This window comes from Chenopodium quinoa, unplaced genomic scaffold, assembly GCF_001683475.1.
Source record: "Chenopodium quinoa cultivar QQ74 unplaced genomic scaffold, ASM168347v1, whole genome shotgun sequence".
Lineage (NCBI taxonomy): Eukaryota > Viridiplantae > Streptophyta > Magnoliopsida > Caryophyllales > Amaranthaceae > Chenopodium > Chenopodium quinoa.
The window spans coordinates 480,719-501,345 of record NW_018742684.1 but is presented as its reverse complement, the minus strand read 5'-3'; the positions used below and the strand labels follow the sequence as shown (position 1 = coordinate 501,345).

At 36.4% G+C, this 20,627-nt stretch overlaps 2 protein-coding genes across 2 annotated transcripts; both read right to left on the bottom strand.

The window, feature by feature from the left end:
* Positions 1–14,984: 14,984 nt before the first annotated feature.
* Positions 14,985–15,644, bottom strand: LOC110722502. The gene has a single exon (XM_021901770.1). It carries the CDS (start codon positions 15,642–15,644, stop codon positions 14,985–14,987), a length of 660 nt encoding a protein of 219 aa, XP_021757462.1.
* A 544-nt stretch (positions 15,645–16,188) lies between these two features.
* On the bottom strand, positions 16,189–17,356 carry LOC110722500 (glutathione S-transferase T3-like). The gene is made up of 2 exons (XM_021901769.1): positions 17,302–17,356; positions 16,189–17,147 (listed from the first exon to the last, which is right to left on the bottom strand). Exons 1-2 carry the CDS (start codon positions 17,354–17,356, stop codon positions 16,189–16,191), a joined length of 1,014 nt encoding a protein of 337 aa, XP_021757461.1.
* Between the last annotated feature and the right edge of the window lie 3,271 nt (positions 17,357–20,627).

Sequence of the window (20,627 nt, the reverse complement as noted above, 5' to 3'; positions counted from 1 at the left end):
CACCGACGCCACCTAGAAACACCCACCCTTCAAATCCAGAACCCACCACCACGAACCACGAACTCATCACACCACGAAACCAAAACCCCCGACTCACCTAGCTCACCCACGCGAACCTAAATCCACGACCCACCACCCACGAACCACCCACCTAACCCACGATTCACCACCCACCAACCCACAAAACCACCAAAGTTAAACAGAACGACCTAGAACCACCACCGACGCCACCTAGAAACACCCACCCTTCAAATCCAGAACCCACCACCACGAACCCAGAACCACGAACCCACCACCACGAACACAAACTCATCACACCGCGAAACCAAAACTCTCGACTCACCTAGCTCACCCACGCGAACCCAAATCCACGAATCAAAATGGGTAATTTACTGTTTTACCATGGCATGATCTGCTGCAATTTGAAGAATTTTCGATCGATTTTGCTAATAGAAAACAAAAACCCAGAGGAGAGAGAAAGTGAGAGAGATGATGAACAAGTTTATTTTTTGAGGGGTTGTTTGTTGTTGTTTGAGTATTAAATTTGAGTTAAATTTAATCATTTATTGAGACAGTTTTTTGGGCAGTTAGCATTAATACATAATTTAGGTGGACCACTTTTCATAATTTTTCTACCATTTTCCTATTTTGGGTGATAGTCGAAATGAATAGGAAGAAATTTGGAGGGTAAGCTAATTTGTGGGGCCCATGCAAAATTTCCGTCACGGAATCCGTTTTCTGGTGGTGAAACCAAAATTTTAATTTTTTAGTAGGTGTTATAATAAAACTTTGAAATGTTAAGGTGTTAAAATCAAAATACGGTCTTTTAACAGGTGTTATTTTCTAATTTGGCCTTAAATTTATTTTACATGATTGTTTATCAAACATTCCATGTTTATTGCATTATTAAAAATATATATTACCATAATTCTAAGCGTGATAAAATCAAAGGATATGTCGACAAAATTAGTAAGATATATGTTCTAATATTTAGATTATATTAGAATATAATCTTTTGATATTTGAAAATTATACTAATTTTAAAATCTTCTATACAATAATAATAAGATAAGAAATTAGGAAACTATCCTTTTTATAATTGGTGATTGAAATGTTTTGTAAATATCTAATGTTAAAAGACATCCTAAAAGATATTGATTCCATTATTTTTATATATATATAATCATTAAAATAGATTCATTTTAATTTTTGTACATGTTTAGCTACAAATATTTTGCAAAGGTCGTAAAGTACTTTAAAATAATTAGTTAATTCTAACATAACGTATGGTCATAGTCATTTAATATTTAAAATGTATATAATAGGTAATGTCCAATCCGTATGTGGGTAAATTCCTTAAACACAAATACGATTTGTAATTCGGTCTCCTTTTTTTTAGGATCAAACAACGTTTCGAAGAAAAATCGTACATTTTCTTATTAGATTATCTTGAAGAACATAGATTATCGAATTAAGAAGATAACAAGATATTAGTGAATTATAAATCAGTAATTGATAATGTCCAAAAGAACTGAATGTCATTGTAGACACTTGTTTGTGTCTCCATAAAACCAAACCCGGTGATGAGTACCTTTCACGTCGAATCATAATCGAATGAAGTGAAAGTGTGGAAAGTTTAGTGTTGCGGATAGTTTTAATTTCTTTTCTCTTCTCTCTATTTTTAAAAACCTATTTTAAGAAAACAGTCAATCCAGTTTGGTTGGTTCATGATATGGGTCTAATAGTAGTGTAGTTGGATAGGGCTTGAAAAGAGCTTTTCAACGATATATTGTAAGCCCAATTCCGATGAATATTGAGGAAATTATGGCCAATTAACTGAAATGGGCCCGGTTTGAGCCTCATATGCGGCCCAATGATCTAGAGGAGGGCCTAATATAGATTTATCATTCCTAATGCAATTAGGAATGGTTTTAGTCTTCTAGATTCTTCTAGAAGGTTCTTTTCATTCCTAATTCAATTAGCATTGATAAATTGACTTTTGTTGACTTTTTAGAATTTTAATCAGAATAAAAAGAATGTTTTAAGGAAAATACGATTTTACCCTCCTGTACGACAATTTCTATCTGATTTTAGAAAACGCGTCAATATTTTAGTCAGCGCCAAACGCCAGCATTAGCGCCTGACACTAAGCTTGGCGCCTAGCGCTAGCGTTAGTGTCTGGCGCTAATGTCAGCGTCTGGCGCTAACCCTCGTTTTACGCGTCAGAACTCTGTTTTTGATTTTTTATCTTTTTGGCTGATTTTCTCTATAAAAAGCCTCCTATAAACTCCGTTTTCACTCATCAACTCTCATCAAGAATCTCTTGATTACTCTCTTTCTCTCTCTCTCTCTCTTCTAAACTAGCCTTTTCTCAAATACAAAATTCCGCATTCGCAAGATTTAGACACACCTAGCCATATTCGAAGTTGCCTTCGCCTTAGACGTGAAAGGTTTTAATTTATTAGGGTTTGGTCCCAAATCTCTCTTTCAATTATTTATTTTTTTGATTTTTGATATTCTCCTTGAAGTTACTGACGTGTGTATTTTGTTATTAGAAAGAGGTACGAGGCATCCAAGTAAGTGCTTTAATTGTTTGCATTGTTATTATGATATAGAAATCATGTCTAGATTGTTGTTATGATTCCTAGTGTCATGTTAGGGCGTTTTGATCTTCCTAGTATCATGTTTAGGGTAACAACTATAATTTCTAATATCAAATATGACAATTGTGTTTCCTGTGATGCTTCCTATTTTATTTCCTAATAGTATCATGTTAGGGTTAAATATTTGATCTTTAATGTTTAGTGACATGCTGGGGTTTGTTATTAATCTTGTTAGTATCATGCCTAGGATCTTGCTATTATTATGCTTTAACATGATTATGTTAATTATGATTATAATTGTTACAATGAATATGATGATTATTATTATGTTGCTTGATTATATTTATAATTATTGCTTGATCACACCTTTTATGCATGTTTAAAGGGAATTTTGTACTTGTAATCACGCTTAATAAGATAATTAATAATCTTGTTTAGGGTTCATTTGATTATAATTCAAGTGATCGCTAATAATAGTTTTATTTGTGCATTAATATTCAACCAACATAGATAAACAGGTTTAGGGTAAACCTATTGATTGCATGATAGTCAGAAAGCGCACATGAATACGATCAGAATAAAGTAGAGGCCTATTATTAGGGCAGGTTCAATCTCTTTTAGGTTGGATTTGTACCTTCATCCCCGAACTACCAGTCATGGTTCCAGACCTATTGGAGTTAACAATTTGCTTGGATCGTTAAGGGGTGTAACCTTCACCCTGTGAACGGTTTACAAGTTCCTAAAACTTGTTGGCGACTCTTTTGCTCTATCTTCTTTCCCTTTGGACGCCACCGTACTTTAGTGTATGATCACAATGGGATTCAAGTTTGAGATAATGCTTGAAATATTCCCTACAGTCACATGTTTTTAAAAATTACAATTTTCATAACAGGTAATGCCCTATCCTTTATTTGGGTAAAACATATTACACAAACAAGATTTCAATTTCGATTTCCCTTTTTTTTTTTTTTATCAAACAGGGTTCCGAAAAAATAATGATGCGATTTCTTTTTTAGATGTTCATGACAAACCCGGATTATCGTAAAACTTAAAAATTGTTATTTCGTTTACATAACAATTTAATTCTAAAAAATTGTTATTTCATGACAAACGGTGATTTTAATTCTTTTTTTATTTTCCAAAATTTAATTACTGAATTTACGAAAATCATTTTAATTACATTTTCGAAATTTAATTATTAAAATCATATTTTAATAAAATCAAAAAAAACGATTAAATTAAAAAATCAAAATAAAAAAATTGTTCATCAATGTTCTTCATAGTTCATCAATGTTCTTCAAGTTTTTTCATTCATAGATAAGGTTAAACACAAACACATGATCTATGTCCATTAAATTCACTCGCGCATCAAAAGCGAATAAAAATATGGACCGATTTAAAAAGCAAATGCGAAATTTTAAGATATCAAATGGTTGTAGTCATTGCGAATTTGGGCAACGATTTAAATCCCTAAATAATAGGTTTGGATTGTACTAAATCAGTCAACATTTGCAAAAACGGTGAAATAAAAAATCGGCCAATAATAATTCAGTATAGTGATGGTCCAAATAAAGTGGACCATAGTAGAATTTTCGTATGTAGTATATATTCGGAAAAGTAAAGAACCAAATATTTAGAGAAGTCTAGGGCTTTTAGCTTTATATACTCGAGAGTCCAGCCACTCGAGAGTCCAGCCCACCTATATTCTCATTCTAGTTATTGTACTAGGTTAAGGCAATGATTAGGTTTAGGGCTTTAGGCTATAATCTCTTCACCTTTGCCGCATTGTAATAGCTTCTCCAACCTCCACCTCAAAACTACCCTTCAAGTTCGAGCAGTTGTACAATATTATTGTTGGATTAGTCTTAATAATGTATATTTTCAATAATACCAATTTTATGAACTTTTTACTTATCTAAAAAAGGGTTAAAAAATAAAAATAGAATATGTTTGTATTATTATCTTCATTATCTGTTATGATTTGGCCGGTTTGATATGATTTTTTCAACATGTTAAACTGTTATCTCTATAATATGCTTTTGTGATCTAGTCTAGTACTCTAGTGTACCATAATGTTTGATTTTATATTTTGATATGATCTTATCAAAATAAATAATATGGTGTAAATAATACTCCATAAGAATTCGACAAAGAGAACAAAACCTAGAAATATGAAATATAAATGTTCAGTTCATGATTAATTTTTCCCATTAATTAGGTTAGAAAGTGTAAACACCCATTTGTGTCTCCCCAAACCAAACCCAGTGATGAGTACCTTTCACGTCGAATCATAATCGAATGAAGTGAAAGTGTGGAAGGTTTAGTGTTGCGGAAAGTTTTAATTTCTTTTCTCTTCTCTCTGTATTTTTTTATTAGAGCATCCCCACTAGTGAGCAAAAAAAATTCTCCTCATTCTCTCTCTACCCACTTTCTCTCTCTTCCCAACTAAATTTGCTCATGAACATTTTTAGTGAGCAAAATTTATCCCACTAGTGAGCAAAAAAAAAATGCTCATCAATCTCTCTCCTACTTTTTCACATACCCCACCAATATCTCTCTCTCTTACACATCACCCTATTAATACTTATTTTGTTTTGGTTAAATGAATATTTATGGGTACTAATTACAATTATACTTTTATTTAATTTAATACAATTATTAAATTTTCATTCATAATATTGAAATTTAATCGCTAATTAATTATAAATTTAATACAACATAAAATTTAATTAGCGTACGAATACATTTAATACTACAAATTAAACCAATAACGAACCTAGATTTTAAACGTACGATTAATACTCTATTAAATTGTAATCTTACGACAAATTTATTTTTTTTACTCATTAATAGAACCATATTTTTGCCAAATGTGTTCCACTAAATCCGCTTTTAATTGAACATGAGTGTCTCTATCACGTAGTGACATTCTTCTGTGGACGTACGTGTCGAAATCAACGTTTGGCGGTCGGCCAACATTGAATTCAAAAGGCTCGTTGTTGTTAACTGTAGCACTTGTAGTGGGTCTTGTAATTTGCGGGCGATCTTGTTCATAGTAACTTCTTAAAACTTCGGCCCGAGCATAGTTGTGTCGTTCATCTTCGACAATCATGTTGTGCATAATGATACAAGCTTTCATTATGTCACACAATATGTCTTCGTTAAACGCAAGGGAGGGTTGTCGTAGAACGGCAAACCACTAGTAGAAAAATTGCATTTGGCACCCCCCATATGGCACCGGTTCAGCCCAAACCGGTGCCAAAAATCGGCCCAAAATTGGGCGGGATTTTAAACAAAGGGAAAAGGCACCGGTTCAATTCAAACCGGTGCCAAAAATGTAAAAGGCACCGGTTTGAACCGGTGCCAAATGAATCGGTGCCTCATTTGAAAAAAAAAACCGCGTCTTTTTTCTTCCTTATTCTTCCTTCTCTTTCTCTTTCTTTTCATTTTCGCTGTTCAAAATTATCTTCTTCACTGTTCCATTCTCTAAACCCCTCACCTCACCGCCGCAACAGTCGCCGGCCACCATCACCGCCGCCACCCCTGGCCTTCTCTTTCTCCCCTGCCATTCTCTTCTCCCCTGCCATTCTCTTTCTCCCCTCAGCTCAACCCCCTCCACGCCGACGTTACTTGGACCTCCAATGTTTATGAATTCTTGCTGAAGGTTGCTTCGTAGCTCGGTACCGTTGATGTTAACAATAGTTAAGCCGGTAATTTCTGGATCTGAATCTATGAACATTACAGTCTCGCTTTGAATTGCTAATCCTTGTGCTGATTTTGGTAGTAATTTGTTTGATTATTGATTTTTGTTAGATTTAGGGTTTCAGATTTCAAATCTAGTTGTTATTTTTATAGGTGGAGATGATTCACTTAGTTTGCCACAATCGTTGAGAAATATTTCCTTTGGAGAAGAGGTCCCAGTATCATCAACAAATGTGTTTCATCCTCCTGGAGAAAAAACTTCCGAAGCTTTATTGAAGAAGAATGGTTGAATGTATTCTTTCATCTTCTCTACCTCTGCAGTTATATGACTTGGTTACATTACATCGTGATACATTATTTTACTAGATGCATCTTGTCTGCAGCGGCTTCTACATTAAACAGATGTTTCCATACAGCGTATTGTGCTTTTGATTGAACATGAAATCAGTAGAAGTTTATTGAGTAAAAGAAATTTTGTAGATTTATTGTATGGACTTTATGAGATGATGCCTGAAACCTTATAAATGGGGGAAGGCATTGCTAGCTCCTCATGTTATAATTAAAGATTACGAAATAATCATCATTAGTTAAGATCTATGGTGCATTACATATATGTCAGATTGTGTTAGAAAAAATTAATGCATATCCCTTGTCTATGGATTTTCATCATGTGTTAGTCTCTAAATATTGAAAATTGTTCTTGGTGACTTTTTTTTTTTTTTTTGCAGGTGATTGTCCAACAATTACTGGCTTAGTTCAAAGAAAGCCTGGCTGTGGTGCCACGACTTCTTCTGTTAGCTAATCTGACAAAATAGCACGCTGGAATGTTGTTGGAATACAAGGTCAGTCATCACTGGAGGGTTCCATGTGTGTTAAGGATTATGATCTCTTAAAATAAAGCCTTGAGCAAACATACCTCAATTTTGATGTGATTTCTTGTGTGTCAGCTCTGTTTGTGAAGAAGTTTGGTAATTTGATCTTTCTATTGTCAATGAAAAACTCAAAAAAAATAGGTTTAGATCTTTTAAATTTATTCATCCTATCCATGGAAAATGCTAGAAACTCCACACATAACAAAAGGGAGCTATAGAATGCATAGAAGAAAAAAAAAAAGCAACAAAGATTAGTCAAGATTGGAGTTAACTGTTTCGGTCATGATTTGTTGGGATAAAGAACAAAGAATGTAGAAAGCTACAAGGCAATCAGAAACGCAACATTGGTATCTGAATATGAGGAAAAAAATAAAAAAAAATTACAAGTCTGTTCACGAATAGAAACATCATTTATTTAACTGTTAGTCTGTTACACATAGATCTATGGTATGTCTTTGATAACGAGATGTCTACTTTACTTTCGTATCAGGTGCAATGCTTTCCTACCTGCTCCAACCTGTTTATATTTCTTCAGTCACCATTAGGCAATCATGCAGTAGTTCTCAAACCCTTTCTCCGAAGGAAAACTTGAGGAGGGCATTGTATGATAGGCTAACACCTATATCAAATATGTTAGTTGATCCTTTTCTAATTAATGAGGTATGCATAGTGTGTTAAATGTCAATGTAGTATGCACTTCGGATCATCATAAAGGTGGCCTCTTGATTTTGCAGCCTTTATTTTTTGAAGCTCCTGTTCCACCTAAGGAATTTCAGCATCTTGGTTCTACTCAGGTGACTTTAACGTGTGGGTGAGTCTTCATTTGGTTGTTCATTTCCTAGTGGTGGATATGTGACTTTGAGTTGCAAAATTCAAGCCACGGTGTTGTGCAGGTACTCCATATGCTGGAATAAACATGAATTACATGAGGTTATCCTTGGGACAACTGGAAGAAAGCAAGGAACCTCTTCAAAGGTAGCATTATTTCCATCCACGGAGTCATCCTTGTGCAAGTAACTTTTAATTTCTGCAATATATTTGTTTGCTCAACTTTTTTTGTTCATGGTAATGTTTCTTAAGGATAATTATCACTTGGCTGAATTTTTTATAAATATTTGTAAAATTATTAAATTCTGGTAAGTCATGTACTAAAAATGTTTAAAATGACTTTGCTTACATCTGGACAACTTGATCTCCTTAGAGGCTTGAACTTTGTTAGGTTATGGTGGTAGTGTTGATAATATTTGTGTGTTTATAGTTATAAATAGTGTCAGGTACTCAGGTGTCACTCTCTATCTCATGTCTTATATTCATTACTGTGTATATTGCAGGAGGAGATTGTTGGAATGTTTTTTGTCATCGAGGTGAAATTCTTTGGATGATTGGAAAAACAAAACGATGTCATATAGAGAACTTAAGGTAACATGGCATTGGCTTTGATCCCCCTTCACTGAAGTGATTTTTTGGAAGTGCCCTACCCCTTAGAAAGTATATCATCCTTGCATATAAAGGTGAATTAACTCTAGGAGACAGAGGCTTCTTATAATACAACCTGAGCCAACCTTAATAAGAGGTCCATTTATGGGCCGGGGATTTTGAATTACTCCATGAGACCCTAAGATGTCATGATATTGAGCTGATAATGATTCTGTTTTTGTACAATGCTAAAATCTCCCAAGGGCTTCTGTGTTTGATATGTGTATGGTAGTGTGGATTTGGCATTGATGAGATGAGATTGTATGAATGTCATAGAGAGTCTTGTAGAGTAGTGATGTAGAAGAGATTGAATACCAGCATTGAATATTAAGTTGATCAAACTTGTTCTATGGTAGTAAATATTTTCTCATTTCCTTTGCATGTTTCACTGATGTGATTTGTTTGTCATATGCTAGTGCGCAGAACAAGAGAATGGACTTGATTGTGCATTGTATGTGATGAGATTCATGCTTGACATTGTGACTCATTGTACGGACACTCAACAGCTTGATGAGGTAAGTCCTAAAACTTCTTGAAATGCTATATTGATGTGATTTCACGCCTTAGACACTTAATATTACCCAACAATGGCATGTTATGAGAAACAAAAAAGCTATTTCACAAGAAATGTAGAAAATGGGCTGAATAGAAGTCATATGGGCCATGTTAGGGCCATTTTGTGTTAATATGCTCTTTTGATGTGATTTCTTTCCTTATACACATATAACTAGATAATATTGACATGTTATGTGTTGGAAATAGTAATGCAATCGGATGACTCGTGCCCGATCGGGCGGCTCTCGCCCGATCGGGCGAAGGTGGTCAAGGAAAAAACGAAACTCTCGCGCCCGATCGGGCGGCTTCGCCCGACCGGGCGACGGACAAGAGTTTTTCTACGAGATCTCTCGCGCCCGATCGGGCGGGCTTCGCCTGACCGGGCGGCGGACTCAAGGTTTTGACGAGCCCGATCAGGCGGCTTCGCCCGATGGCTCGCCCGGAATGGGGATTTCAGATCGCCCGATCGGGCGGGCTTCGCCCGACCGGGCGCGAAGCTACGTCTAGAAAATAAGATCTCGCGCCCGATCGGGCGGCAGCTCGCCTGATCGGGCCCGCCTTTTTCATGAAATTATGGGGGTGTCTAGCTAAGGTGGGCTATCCATCGTTCAAGCGCTCAACTATAGGTTCTAGGACCTATGATACAGTATTCATTGGCTACGCTGAGAATAGTGTCGCATACAGGTTTATGAGTCTGGAAGATCGCACTATATCTGAATCTCGCGATGCAGAGTTATTCGAACAGGTATTTTCTTTGAAGAAAAATTTAGTTACTAACGATGTTTCTTCAGTTCCTTCATCTGCAGGGCCAGAAGTTGCTTCCCCTAGGGTTGAAAGTGAGAGTCAACCTAGGAGAAGTAAAAGGCAAAGAGTGGAGACAAGCTTTGGACCTGATTTCCTAACAGCCTTTATAGCAGAGTGCGGAAATATGGGTGAGTTCGAAGATGATCTAGATGAGATCATGTTGTGTCTTCAGGTTGTGGATGAAGATCCGAAATCGTTTGAAGAAGCTATGAGTTGAGTTGATGCAACCTTCTGGAAGGAAGCTGTAAACAGTGAGCTTGACTCAATCATGTCAAATGGTACCTGGGAGCTTGTGGATCTGCCCAAAGGGAGTAGAGCCATTGGTGCAAGTGGATTTTCAAGAGAAAGATGAGAACCAACGGCACCGTGGAGAGGTTCAAAGCTAGATTGGTGATAAGAGGATTCACTCAAAAATTTGGCCTTGATTATTTTTATACTTATTCTCCGGTGACTAAAATTGCCACTATTCGTGTTTTGTTTGCCTTAGCCTCATCTTACAATTTGATTGTGCATCAGATGGATGTTAAGACAGCTTTTCTGAATGGCGATTTGGAGGAGGAGATTTACATGGAGCAACCTCCGGGTTTTGTAGTTCCTGGGATGGAAAATAAGGTGTGCAGACTAAAGAAATCCTTATATGGCTTGAAACAAGCTCCGAAGCAATGGTATGAAAAATTTCATAAAACTATTCTTAGTTTTGGTTTTGTTGTCAATGGTAGTGATGCATGTGTGTACTGTAAGATGTATGGTGCGCAATGTGTGATATTATGCCTGTATGTTGACGACATTCTCCTATTTGGCACAAACATGTGTGTCATAAATGAAACTAAGAAATATTTAAATTCAAAGTTCGAGATGAAGGATTTGGGAGAGGTAGATGTGATCCTTGGGGTTAAGGTTACTAAAACCAAGAAGGGATATTTTCTGTCTCAGTCTCATTATGTGGAGAAAATTCTGAAGAACTTTAATTGTTTTAATTTGCCTCCTTTGAGAACTCCTTTTGATCCTTTTGGAGCTTTGGTGAAAAATATGGGGGACGGTGTGTCTCAAACTGAATATGCTAAGGTGCTTGGTAGTCTGATGTTTTTAATGAATTGCACTCGCCCTGATATTGCCTTTGCAGTTAGTAGACTTACTCGCTATACTCATTGTCCTAGTGAGCAACATTGGGTTGCTTTGAGGCGTGTACTCAGATATCTATGAGGAACCATGTCTTGGGGATTGAATTTTGTTGGTCATCCCTTGGTTCTTGAAGGGTATTGTGATGCAAATTGGGTAACGGATAGTGATGAAACAAGCTCTACAAGTGGCTATGTGTTTACCCTTAGTGGGGGTGCAGTTTCATGGAAGTCTGGTAAGCAGACGTGTATATCTAGATCAACTATGGAAGCTGAGTTCATCGCATTGGATCTGGCCACACAAGAGGCAGATTGGTTGAGAAATTTGCTTGTTGATATTCCTCTGTGGGGGAAGCCGTCACCACCTGTTTCTATGCATTGTGATTCACAAGCCGCTATATGTGTTGCTAAAAATAGTGTTTACAACGGCAAGAAAAGGCACATAAGAGTCAGACACGAGTCTGTGAGGCAGTTTATTGCGAATGGGGTTATTTCGTTGGACTATGTTCGAACAAAGAAAAACCTGGCAGACCCTTTTACTAAGGGTTTGAGTCGTAGACTAGTGGTGGAGTCATCAACTGGTATGGGTTTAGGACCTTTGTTGTAATGACTTGAAATGGTAGCTATTCTAGCTATGTGATATGATACATTGGTTATAATAAATTCAAGAACCTGTTTTGGTTAATTTGTTTCATTGAAATGAATCATGTGGATTTGTTATATGTGTATCATGTGTTTGAATCAATTACTCTATAAGAGTTGTAAGTTGATTCTGTTAGGATGAGTTTATCTCTTAATGTCATTAGTCCAGTTGTTTTCTGAGCAGGGATAGATGGAGGTGCTTACATAGTTAAAACCTTTGTCCCAGTGGCTCTTAAAATAGGATAGATAATGACATCGAAAGTTGAAGGGTTGAACTTATGTTCTTAATGTTCTAGTTCCACTGCATGGATTTCTTAGGTTTGCGAGGTGCTTAAACACGTTTAAGCCTGCTGGAAAAGACCTTTGAATTTGCTGGGAACGTGTGTGAATAACACATAGGACGAACACCTACGTGAGTACGAGAGGTGGCCTCTCTCAAGGGAAGACTGGAGTATTGTTTTCCTGAAGTACTCATGAGAGCCCAAGTGTTGGCCAAGATTGGCGGAGTTTCTTAAGCTCTAAAGTCAAGGTATGAGTATTCAAGGTCCCTTCCTCGCTCCTAGGAGTTTAAATCTTAGGATACTCACTAGGGAAGTGTTGAAAACCTTGTGCACTAATGTGTTAGTTCAAACCTTTGGATACTAGCATTTAAGTACTAAGACTTTCATTTACTGTTCAGATTTCATGTTGAAGATCCGCTCGCATTAGTGGGGGATTATTGGAAAAAGTAATGCAATCGGATGACTCGCGCCCGATCGGACGGCTCTCGCCCGATCGGGCGAAGGTGGTCAAGGAAAAAACGGGAACTCTCGCGCCCGATCGGGCGGCTTCGCCCGACCGGGCGACGGACAAGAGTTTTTCTACGAGATCTCTCGCGCCCGATCGGGCGGGCTTCGCCTGACCAGGCGGCGGACTCAAGGTTTTGACGAGCTCGATCGGGCGGCTTCGCCCGATGGCTCGCCCGGAATGGGGATTTCAGATCGCCCGATCGGGCGGGCTTCGCCTGATCGGGCGGGCTTCGCCCGACCGGGCGCGAAGCTACGTCTGGAAAATCTGATCTCGCGCCCGATCGGGCGGCAGCTCGCCTGATCGGGCCCGCCTTTTTTCCTAGGTCGGTTTGATTACGTGTTTCCTATTTCAAGGACTCATATAAATACGAGTCATACCTTTTTCATGATTATCATTCTCTTTCTAGCCGAAAACACAAACCTACCTTTTGAGATCTGAACAGTTCTTGAGAAATTCCACTCTTCGAGTTCGGGTGCGAATTACGGAGAGAGTTGCATTAAACTTGGGGGGCGTGCGTCACTAGGAAACTTGTACCGGTGGTGGCGTATTTCGCTTCTAAGGCAGTGGATTATTGTTCTACGGCGCGACTGTGAGTTTGGGATCTTCAATTCAGGAAAGTTCTAATCTTTTGCTTGTTATTGATTTCAATCTTTTGCTTACACACATACAACTACCCAACATTGACATGTTATGAAAAAGAAATAGTTCATTTGATAAGTAATGTAGAAAATGGGCTACATAGAAGTCATATAAGCCTTATTTGGGCCATGTTGAGTAAAATGCGTTGTTAAACTTCTTGAAATGCTATATTGATGTGATTTCTAGCCTTAGACACCTAATATTATCCAACAATGACATGTTATGAGAAACAAAAAGGCTATTTCACAAGAAAGGTAGAAAATGGGTTGAATAGAAGTCATATGGGCCATATTAGGGCCATTTTGTGTTAATATTCTCTTTTAATGTGATTTCTTTCCTTATACACCTATAACTAGATAATATTGACATGTTATGAGATAAATAAAGTTCATTTAATAAGAAATGTAGGAAATGGGCAAAGTAAGGTCATATAGGCCATATTCGGGCCATTTTGGGTAAAAACCGTCATAAACCTTAATAAAATGCTCTCCTATACAATTTTAGGGCTTACACACATACAACTATCCAATATTTAAATGTTATGAGAAAGAAATAGTTCATTTGATAAGTAATGTAGTAAATGGGCTATATAGAAGTCGTATAGGTAATATTTGATAAAATACATATTTTTTGCCTAATTAATTATTTTTAAAATAATGTTTTTGTATTTCAAGTTTTGCAAGGTCCAAAAGGATGGTCCGTTGACAATCAAGGAGCTTAATGAAGTTCGTGACATGTTGGCGTCTTTCATCACCTTCAACATGTAAATGGCATGCATTGTAATTGTAAATTATTTATGTTAACTTTTGAACTATATATAACTTATTATTCATTATATATGTGTATTTACTATTATTTGTATATGTAAGCAACTTTTTTGTTTTTTTTGTATTGCGTTTGGGAATATTTATATCTATATATATATATATATATATATATATATATATATATATATATATATATATATATATGTAATTGAATTCTTGTATCTAATATTATTTTTGTATATAATAATTAATAATATTATTATTAGTTATTATAATAATAAAATTATTAATTATTATATTTAATATAATTGCTGGAATTACAGGGTATTATTATTGCAGTTTTTTTTTTTAAAATATTATTGCACGACTGAAAAAAAAACGAAAAAAAAAAAATTATACAAAAGGCACCGGTTAGGCAGGAACCGGTGCCTAAACTATCCACCACCCAAAAAAAATGGCGGGAGAGCAGTATTAGGCACCGGTTAACCGGTGCCTATTCTACCCTATGGCACCGGTTAACCGGTGCCTATTAAACCCTATGGCACCGGTTTTGAACCGGTGCCAAATAGGGGGTTTTAAGCACCCCTCAAATAGGCAGCGGTTCAAACCGGTGCCTTAGACCGGGTTTGAACCGCTGCCTAATGTGTTTTTTCTACTAGTGAACCTAGCCTGTAAAACCCTAAAAGCCAGTTCAACGTCCTTCCGAGCTGCAGCTTGTTTATCAGCAAATAATTTATCCTTTTGAAGTTGTGGAAGTGTTATACCTTGAATAAAAGTAGCCCATTTTGGGTAAATGCCATCTGCTAAGTAATAGCCCAAGTTATACTCATGGTCGTTCACGGTGAAATGAATTGGAGGTGCCCGACCATGAAGAACATCATCAAAGACCGGAGATCGGTAAAGGACATTAAGATCATTACAAGATCTCGGGATCCCAAAGAATGCATGCCAAATCCATAAATCTTGATCTGCAACGGCCTCCAGAATGAGGGTTGCATTTTTATTACGGCCTGCGTATTACGCTTTCCAAGCCATAGGACAATTCTTCCACTCCCAATGCATGCAGTCAATGCTACCTATCATACCGGGAAAACCTCGCATTTCATTTTGATGCAAGATTCTCCTTAAATCTTCGTCGGTGGGACTTCTGAGATATTCAGCTTCAAAATGTGTAATAACCCCTTGACAAAAATGTTGCAAAGCCAATCTGGAGGTAGTTTCGCCAATGCGCAGATACTCATCCACCGCATCTGGACAGGTACCGTACGCCAACATTCTAATCGCAGCGGTGCATTTCTGCAACGGTGATAAACCAAGCCTTCCAGCTGCATTCCTACGCTGCTGGAAGAATTGATCCCCCTCGACCACCTTGTTCATAATCCTACAAAACAAAGGTCGTTGCATTCGAAATCTACGCCGGAATTGTTTGTCGCTATAAACTGGATTACTTGCAAAGTAATCATTAAATAATTGAACATGCCCCTTTTCCCTATCTCTTCTATCCGTATCCCCTCTACGCTCTGGAACACATTCAACACCGGATACGGATTGGGGTTGTGTTTGGTTGTTATACAACAAAGTTGGTAGATGGGTTGTGACAAATTCGTCAACTAAATGATCAAATTCAACGTATTGATCAGAATCAGACGAGATGGAGGTTGAGCTAATGGAAAACATTGTGTTTGCTGGTTACTTGGGTGTTTGGATATTTTTTGAGGAGTTGGATTATATTTGCGTAAGATGGTATCACTATCATTTATAAGCATGAAAACTCAATGACAAGTCCAAAATATGAATGACAATTCCATGACTGATGAAACATGATTGACAATTCAATGAGTGATGAAACATGATTGACAATTCAATGACACTTAAGATAGTAAGACAGAAAAGAATCTTGACTATTCAAAATACAATTATACAACTGACATGAAAGACATATTATAACTCAATGTCTAATAAGACAAGGGACATGAATACAACTCATAAAAATTAAACTAATTAAAGATTAACTAAGTAAAGAAAGCTAACCTAAAAATAGTACTAATTAAAATTGAACAAAATAAAGATATACTAATTAAAGATAAAATAATTCAACTAATTAAAAATAAACTAATTAAAATTCAACAAAATAAAGATAAGCTAATTAAAGATAAACTAATTAAACAAATCTAACCAAATAATACAACTAATTAAAAATAAACTCATTAAGGAAATACAGTCAATTTCTACCGTAGACTAATTGAAGTAACTCGTCCTTGTGGGCCTCTTCAGCTGGAGTGAGTGGTGTTGTCCTTGCTAAAAGTGATTGAATCATATCAAAATTCATCTTCTTCTCTGCTAATTCAACTTGTTTTTGCTTCCTCTTTTCCTTTACTCGATCAAGTTCCAACCGTTGTTGTTGTAAATTCGCCTCCCTTTCTCTAACCTCAGTACACGCCTTTATCTGCTCACTAATGCTCAATATTGCACTTTTGGAAGCAACTGCTTTGCCCTTACGCTTAGCCTTTGTTTTTTTGACACCGTCAGGTCGTGGTAATCCTCCGGACATAAATCCATCAGTACGGATTTCATTCTCACTCTCCCCCCTACACCTTTTCCCACTTCCACTGCTATCTTCCTCATCATCGGCATCGCAACCCTTTCTTTCCTCTTTTGACAGACCCCATCTTAGTTTAGTCCTCCACTTCGGATCTTTATTAACCATTTCCACTCCATGTGGAAATGCAAAATTATGTTGTGGATTAGAGGAGATATAAAATAACTTGGAAGCGTGTTTAATTCGATCGGCTTCGTTGTAACCACTTCCACTTTCAGGGAGTTTGCCCGCCTCGTCATAGGAATTAGTCCACTGTAGCAAATCAGCTGCCATTCTTCTCCAATGTGTCTCCAAACTCTTCATAGGTCTTGGCGGGAGAATATGCGGTTTCTCAGCTTGTAGTTTACAGTAAACTGCATGAACTTTTCGCCATAGTTCCCATGCCTTTTGGCTCGTACCACGAAGCGCATCATCACTTAGTTCTAGGTAGAACCCAATTAGAGCTTCATCCTCAGCAACCGACCAAATGCGACTCGCTTTGGAAAGTGGTTGATTGGCCGGAATCCTTGGAGGTGGTGGAGGGTACTGTGGTGTCTCCGGAACAACTTCTTCTTGGCTGACATCGTACTCAGAGTTGCTCCCTTTGGTAACGGGAGGAGTTTGTTACTCAAAAAAAAGTGTTTTCATTGTTGGGAATTTGTGGAGGTGTTGGTTGATGAACGGAATTTTGAGAAGAAGGGTTGCCTAATCTTTCTAGGAATAATTGAAAATTTGGACTACTAATGAAATCATCACCTAAATCAGAAAAATGTTGAGCAAGTTGATTGTAATTAGGGTTGTTTGGATCCATTATATTGTATAATATATTAAAAACAACAATGTATACTTAAGAGGCACACCTAAATTAAAAAAAAATAACGTTAATAACGTTTTAAATAATTTCTGAGTGCTACAAAAAGTAATTAAATAATTTTTTTTTTTGTTGAGAAAAAAAGTAGTTATACTAAAAAATAAAGAGTAATATTAGAAAATGAAAATTTAATCTAACTAAACTTGGGAGTAAAAATAATAAAGAGTTTTTTGGATTTTTTAAACTTAAAAAAAAATGCTACTTAAAATATCAATAATAACGTTTTGGGAAATTATTAAAGTACTAAAAACAGTAATTAAAAATAATAAACCAAAAAAAAAAATTAACCTTTCTCAACTTTATATTAGAAAATATAACATAAATCTCACTAGAAATGGGATTAAGTGTAATATTGAGTGTTTTTGTGATTTTTGAAATTATACAAAAATATGTCAAAATGGATCTCTATTTGTAGAGAAAAAAAAAATATAACCGTTGATGATTTTTTTTTTAATAAAGTTAAAACGGCCAAATTACCGTTTCAATTTAATTACCGTTGCTAAACGGTAACATTATTGATTGGAGGAACAAGCTAACAGGGACGCGTGTCAGCTTCCTATTCGCTGGACTGACGCGCCCTGTCAGCAGCTATGCTTAAATTTTTTTTGCTTTGCTGCCTACAAAACGACGCGTTTTGGGGGATAGTTCTTCAGACCAAACCCCAAAACTCGTCGTTTTGAGGGTGTGAAAAGCAAAAAAAAAGGACGGTTAGTGCTATGGCTGGGCCCCACGATTTCACTGTTCATTATCATTTTAGGATGAGCAAATTTAATTATGCTCATGAGCATATTTTGCTTTGCTCATTGGTGGGGAAGCAAATAAAGCAATTTTGCTCATCAATTTTTCTCATGAGGAAAATTCTCCTCACTGATGGGAATGCTCTTAGAAAGAGGTACGAGGCATCAAAGTAAGTACTTTAATTGATTTATTGATATTATGATGTAGATATCATGTTTATATTGTTATTATGATATTCCTATTATCATGTCTAGGGTAATTTTAATATTAAATATGATTGTTATGATGCTTCCTATGTTCTTCCTAATATTTATGATTGTTAGTATCATGTTAGGGTTAAAGATTTGATCTTTATTGCTTAGTGACATGCTAGGGTTTGTTATTAATCTTGTTAGTATCATGCCTAGGATCTTGCTATTATTATGCTTTAACATGAACATGATTATGATTTATGATTATAATGATTATAATTTATGATGATTATGATTATTATTATTATTATTATTATTATTATTATTATTATTATTATTAATATTATTATTATTATTACTAATATTATTATTATTATTATTATTATTATTATTATTATTATTATTATTTTTATGATGATTATTATTCATGATTGATGATTTATTATGTTGCTTGTTATTTATTTTTATTGCTTGATCACGCCTTTTATGCATGTTTAAAGGGAATTGATACTTGTAATCACGCTTAATAAGATATTTAATAATCTTGTTAGGGTTAATTTGATTATAATTCAAGTGATCGCCAATAGTAGATTTATTTGTGCATTAAATTCAACCAACATAGATAAACAGGTTTAGGGTTAATCCTATTGATTGCATGTTAATTAAAAAGCGCACATGAATACGATCAGAATAAAGTAGAGACCTATTATTAGGGCAGATTCAATCACTTTTAGGTTGGATTTATACCCTCATCCCCGAACCCTTATTTGGTTCTAGACCTTATGGAGTTGACGATCTCTTGGATCGTTAAGGGGTGTAACCTTCATCCTATTAACGGTTTACAAGTTCCTTAAAAACTTGTTGGCGACTCTTTTGCTCTATCTTCTTCCCTTTTGGACGCCACCGTACTTTAGTGTATGATCACAGTGGGGTTCAAGCTAGTGGGATTTAAGGCTTGAAATTTATTCCCTACAATTTTTGGCAACTCCGCTGGGGAGGATTTCTATTTTAATTCCTGAATTTGTTTCGGCAATGATTTAGAATGAGTGGATGAGACTCGAAACGTTCTAAGTATTTCATGTGCGTAATTTTGATTAACATTATTGTCATATGCATAAAAAAGATCTCATTGGAAAGACCATCCGTAATGAGTTAAAAGCATAGGATTTTACACGTAGGAAATTTGGGAAATATCTTTTACAACTAGGACCGAAATAACACCGCGCGAAACTGGAAAATTTTATCGAACACAGAAAGCTGCTGAGGCATGTGGGAAGTAGCGTCAGGGGCCAGAGCTTGGCGCCAGCATTTTAGTCGTAGCGCTAGACGCCAGTATTGGCGCCAGGCGCTACAGTTAAAAGCTGGCGCCAGTCTCTGATTGCTGGCGCCAATTTCCCCCAATACCGAGCCAGAAATATGCGTTCTAATTTCGACCGGTTTTTCGTATTGTTTGCTCGATCCTACTTCCTGATTGAATTTTTTCTCACTTTTCTGAAACCCATATGTGTTCTACATATGGACATAACCCTCTGGGAATTCATGCTCCATCTACCCGATTGAACGCTCCGTGCAACAAAGGGTACATCCGAGATGTTGAATTCACCAAATCATGGAAGCGAGTTTTTTCTAAAGCTCACGGTGTCCCATCCACTCGCGCCAACCCTTCACGGTTAGGCTTCCGTGCGGTGCATCCGGACAATTAACCATAGACCCTCTATTGACTAACCCATATCCCGAACTTTAGAGAACTAGAGCCATGGTTAGGTTGCGAACTCATTGCATCATTTTGTGTCTACTTGACTAATTGTGCATTCTTTGTTGTGCATACTCTATGTGTTTTTCCTAACCGTTTGTTTGACTTGTGATTAAGCCTAAATAAACTGATTAATGACTAAAGGACTTTGTTTAATTAATTAATTAATTAATTTGAGCTAATAAATAAACATAAAATCGAGTCATAGTTCCTTTAAGTCAACCCGAATTTTTTATTCCCGCATACTGCACAAGCGTCAACTTGTTTTGGTCATAGCCGGAGTTCTAGGAAGAACTACGAGTCGTAAAACCTATGGATCTGTAGCCCCGAGTTTTATCTTTAATTTGGCGTTGGTTTCATCCAAATCAGAGTCACTGAAAAAAGGTTATGACTAAAATACCACTGTCTGTCAAGTTTAATGCATATACGTGAAGTCTTAACTTAGTCTATGCTTGAGTCTAGTCACATAGTCTAGCCACATGGTCATGACACGAGTCTTAACATGTCACCTACACTCACTAGTCTTAGC

Coding starts and splice junctions, on each gene's coding strand:
- LOC110722502 (XM_021901770.1), bottom strand. CDS start 15,644: ATGTTTTCCATTAGCTCAACCTCCATCTCGTCTGATTCTGATCAATAC.
- LOC110722500 (XM_021901769.1), bottom strand. CDS start 17,356: ATGGATCCAAACAACCCTAATTACAATCAACTTGCTCAACATTTTTCT. Junction 17,148..17,301: donor TCAACATTTTTCTGATTTAG/GTGATGATTTCA, acceptor CCGTTACCAAAG/GGAGCAACTCTGAGTACGAT.